Source organism: Chinchilla lanigera, unplaced genomic scaffold (genome assembly GCF_000276665.1).
Source record: "Chinchilla lanigera isolate Chin_1 unplaced genomic scaffold, ChiLan1.0 scaffold00003, whole genome shotgun sequence".
NCBI classification, from domain to species: domain Eukaryota; kingdom Metazoa; phylum Chordata; class Mammalia; order Rodentia; family Chinchillidae; genus Chinchilla; species Chinchilla lanigera.
In genome coordinates this window covers 28,814,218-28,818,541 of record NW_004955404.1, presented here as the reverse complement: position 1 = coordinate 28,818,541, position 4,324 = coordinate 28,814,218, and the positions used below count along the sequence as shown (strand labels likewise).

At 42.4% G+C, this 4,324-nt stretch overlaps 1 protein-coding gene across 1 annotated transcript in view; it reads right to left on the bottom strand.

Annotated features, from left to right (window-relative positions):
- Positions 1 to 517: 517 nt before the first annotated feature.
- The window catches only part of Pou4f1 (POU class 4 homeobox 1), a 5,263-nt gene continuing 1,456 nt past the window's right edge, over positions 518 to 4,324 (bottom strand). The window contains exon 2 of the mRNA XM_005374236.2: positions 518 to 4,321. Within this exon, the coding sequence (XP_005374293.1) occupies positions 3,869 to 4,321 (453 nt within the window). The 3' untranslated portion in view covers positions 518 to 3,868. The remainder of the gene's footprint in view (positions 4,322 to 4,324) is intronic.

Here is a 4,324-nt window from a genome sequence, read left to right as displayed (position 1 = left end):
TTTGAGGACATCGTTTCTTAGACCTAAAGAAGGAGCAGGACCCAGTGCGAGGCTGGGGAAAAGAGACAATTTAAAACGAATGCGTGGTATGAATGTGGCAGACGCATTTTAATGCTTTTCTTTTGCTTTTTCTACTCTGCCGCCTGGGTTTCCTCAGAAGCTGAAAAGCAAACGGAGCCCACTTTTGCTCCCTTCTCAAACTTATTTTGAGCTTATTCTTTAAAAGAACGCCGAGTCATACATTTCCACCCACTGACAGACACGAAATTCCTCTTAGCCTGAAGTTCAGCTCTTCAGAACCAGAGAACTTTGAGAGGCCAAACTATGGCTGAGTGCCAGGCTTCTGCGTTCTCTTCAGAAGGACATTTTTGTTTGTTTCTCCATGTTTGACAGTTAAAGGTATTTTAAATGGTCTTATTATTTTTTCCAGCCGTATACAGATTCACTCATCAAAAAGCAAAACATTTTTTATTTTGCACAGTTTCCTACTGTGTAAAATAGGAAACTCTGCAAAACGTGGGTTTTCATGATGTTTTATTAACATAAGTCTTCTCTTGTTAAGGATTTTAATACAAAACAAATGCTTAAATTTTTAATATATACATTATCCATTATTATATAATACAAATGTATTTGCCTGCAACATTTCTGTTTGGGCAGATTTAAAAGAAAAACCTTTGTAAATATTTTCATTTGTTCATTCCTTGTTCTCCAACAATCAAATCTGGTCATACTTTTCTATAAAATAATGTGGTTTTTTTTTACAAATGCATTTTATTAGAAACTTACATGATAATTCAAGTCAGTAACAACAGAAACAAATCAATTTTGATGGACGAGATCTATTTTTAAAAATATCTAGTGCTTTTTAAAACATTAACAACTGTTTAAAATCACAGCTTTTAAAATGTACTATTTTTGAATATCAAGTGTTTTGCTTCACAGATTTGCCGGTGAAAGTAAAGAGATTTAGCTAAAATAGGATGACTTCAGAAGATATACTCCCAGCTATTAAGAAACTTTGTACATTTGGCATCTGATCTAGTCCCAGTCACCAAGAAATAGAGAATTTCTAGTCACTTTGGAGCAATAGGCAGCACACTGAATGTTCCAAATGAACAGAAACATTTGACAAGGTCTGTGGATAGATCAGTAGACGATTTTTAAGTTTATTAACCTTCAAAGAAAAGTCATTTAGTTACAACATTTTTAGAAATTTTTTAGGCTAGAACAGCACATATAAACTCCCCAAATGTCACTGTCCCTGACCCTCAAATGTTTTTTTTTTTTTGGGGGGGGGGGCCTGGTTCTTTATTATCCACCAGTGTCTGCAATTAAAAAAAAAAAACTTTGATAAACACAGCTAATATAGAATTCATTTTATTTAGAGCACCACTTTTCATGAGTTATCTAAAAGTGAATTCTAATTCAGCAAAAAATCCTTTTCTTTGATCCACCTTTCACATCCTCCCCATCTACCCCCTTTTTTGTTTTTGTTTGGTTAGGTTATCTGGTTGAAATGTCTCATTTGCTCAACCACTCTACCAAGACTTGGCCCAAGATAAACACAAAAATGCACCCAAGTCATAAACTGCTATTCTTTCAGTTATGTTTTATTTGTAAGTGTACTGGGACACATCCCTCTCTTGTATTGTGGGGCACAGAAGTGATTCTGATAGAAGTGGGAGACAAGGAAGGTAACAGAGTGGAGACATAACCAAAGAGAAAGCTCAGTAGACACACATGGACAGGTAGATCAACCCGTGAGACGTTTCAGGATTAACACTGGCAGTTTGTAACCACTGTGTGAATGTGTGCATTAAATAAAATATTTACAATAATCTTCCTTTTTTTCTTTTCCCTCTAAATAGAAGAATATGACAAGAATGTTGTGTTTTCAGTGGACACAGGCAGTAGACTGTGAAATAACACTACCCACAAAAAAACAGTCTACCAGAAAGCTAGCCCAGTTTAGTGCTCAGTTTCAAATGCATAGAATGTTTGCGCTGCAAACAATGATATACAACATAATTAAATAAATAATTCCTAACCAGAGTGAGACCTAATTGTTTCTTTCTGCACTTTTCAAGTCATGCATGATATCAGTCTTGTTAAACAGGAAGGTTTTTTTTTCTTTTGCCATTTGTTTTGTGTTAAATTTTTACTTATGGTTAAATGATGGTAATAAACCACCTCCACATGAGATCCAAAGAGTATCTTGTACACAAAGCAGGCATTTTACCTAACCACCTTTAACTGTCTCTCCTTTTTTGATCCATCAGCAGCTTGTAAGTTAACTTGATTATTATTATGAAATACTATACATGATTTTCTATTTGGGAAACTGATAGTGCAAATTAAAGTTCTTGCTACCCAACATTTATCCCCAGTAATAAATGACTCTTGAATAATTATAGCAACAAAAAGGAAACAGTTGTTCTGCCTTCCCCAGGGGAACATGCAGACTTCTTTGAAATAAATGGAGTAGGGGGAGGGCCTTTAAATCTGTCTTCCTCTCTTCTGGGATTTAGGTGATTTTCTCACAGCCAAGTCCTGCCCCAACTGAAAGCAGAAACTTCTCAACATTTCAGTGACTCCATCTTTTCCAAGAGAAGAGGAAAGGGGACCTAGAAGAGCAAGATGAGTCTTATTCAGTGTAGATAGAAAACGGAAGGAAATATCTGTCCTAATATCTTCCAACCCATCAATCTATTTTGAGTCGGTAGGGGAAAAAAGAAACCCAATAAACAGTCTGAGAGAAGCCATTCTGAAAAATAAAGGGCACGCTAAGGCAAAGCCCTGTATGGGGGCGGGGGCCTGTTTAAAAAATAGTCCATTTTCTCTATGCTGTAATTAGATAGGAGCAAAAGAGAACAATCTTGCTATAATTGTTTTATTTTTCTTAGAATAAAATATTTCTTTCGGAGCCCCTAAATTCTTCCTTTTAAACAGCGCAGACTCTCTTCCTAAAGACCCTCAACCAGCCTGGCCCAGGCCTCTGCAGCCAGCGGGCCACTGGGGAACTTAGGTTCCACCTAACTGGGCAGCCCACCTCCCAACCCCACGCCCCTCTCAGCTGCGTCCACACTCGCTGCCCAGCGCAGCCACTGTGGAGCACAGCCACTGGCGCCTCGTTGAAACAGGGAAAACAAATCAAGGAAGATGTGGATAGGGTGGAAATGGGATTTTGAGGGAAAATTTAAACACGAAGACAGAACTAGCTTCGCTGCCCAGAATTTCACCTTCTGGTCTTTTGGTTTTTGACTCGGTTCACGGGTGTAGGGTTGGGGCAGTGGTAATCATGATAGTGCTCTTTTCTCTCTTTCTTGGGGGTAAATGAAGCTGCAGATTATGGCTCCCCGAAGTTAAATTTTTAAAGCATTTTTCTTTGCTTTTGTTTTGTTGTCTTTATTTGTCTAGTTTTTGGTGGTTGGTGAGTTTGATTTTGTACATAGTTCCTTGGTCCCCAGGAGATTTTGATAAATGTCTCTGGTCAAAAACAGTCCATTTCCCAACCCTTCCCACCTCTCCCCCCACCCTGCCCCCAGAACCATCCTGCTCCTCAGAAACCCCAGTCCACTCTCGCTTTCCTTGCCCCTACGCCCTACTCACCTAGACGCTCCCCCCATCTCCCCTGCCATCCTGTCCTTCCTCCACTTCCAGCACTCCTGTCCTCTAGGCCAGGGGACTGCGGGCAGTAAGGGAAGGAAGGGCAGAGTGGGGTGCAGGAAAGAGCAACAGGAGAGGCTTCCCAAACGCAGGCAGGATAACGGACACTCCAAAAGCCAGAGGAAGCAGGCCAGAGGAAAACCCCCCTGAAACGCCCCCTCAGCTCCCGCTCTGCCCCGCCCGGCACCTCCCACCTCCCTCAGTAAGTGGCCGAGAATTTCATCCGCTTCTGCTTCTGTCTCTGGTTGCAAAACCACACCCGCACCACGTTCTTTTTGAGGTCCAGTTTCTCGGCGATGGCGGCAATCTTCTCCGAGGAGGGCCGGGGCTGCACAGCGAAGTAGGCCTCCAGGGAGCGCTTCTCGGGCGCGGCGATGGAAGTCCGCTTGCGTTTCTTCTCGCCGCCGTTGAAGAGCTCAGGCTTGTTCATTTTCTCGCGCTGCGCGCCCTCAGCCTCCTCCAGCCACGCCTGCAGGATGGGCTTGAGCGCGATCATGTTGTTGTGCGAGAGCGTGAGCGACTCGAACCTGCAGATGGTGCTCTGGCTGAGCGAGCCCACGCCCGGGATCTTGAGGTTGGCCAGCGCCGAGCCCACGTCGGCCTGCGTCACGCCCAGCTTGATGCGCCGCTGCTTGAAGCGCTCGGCGAACGCCTC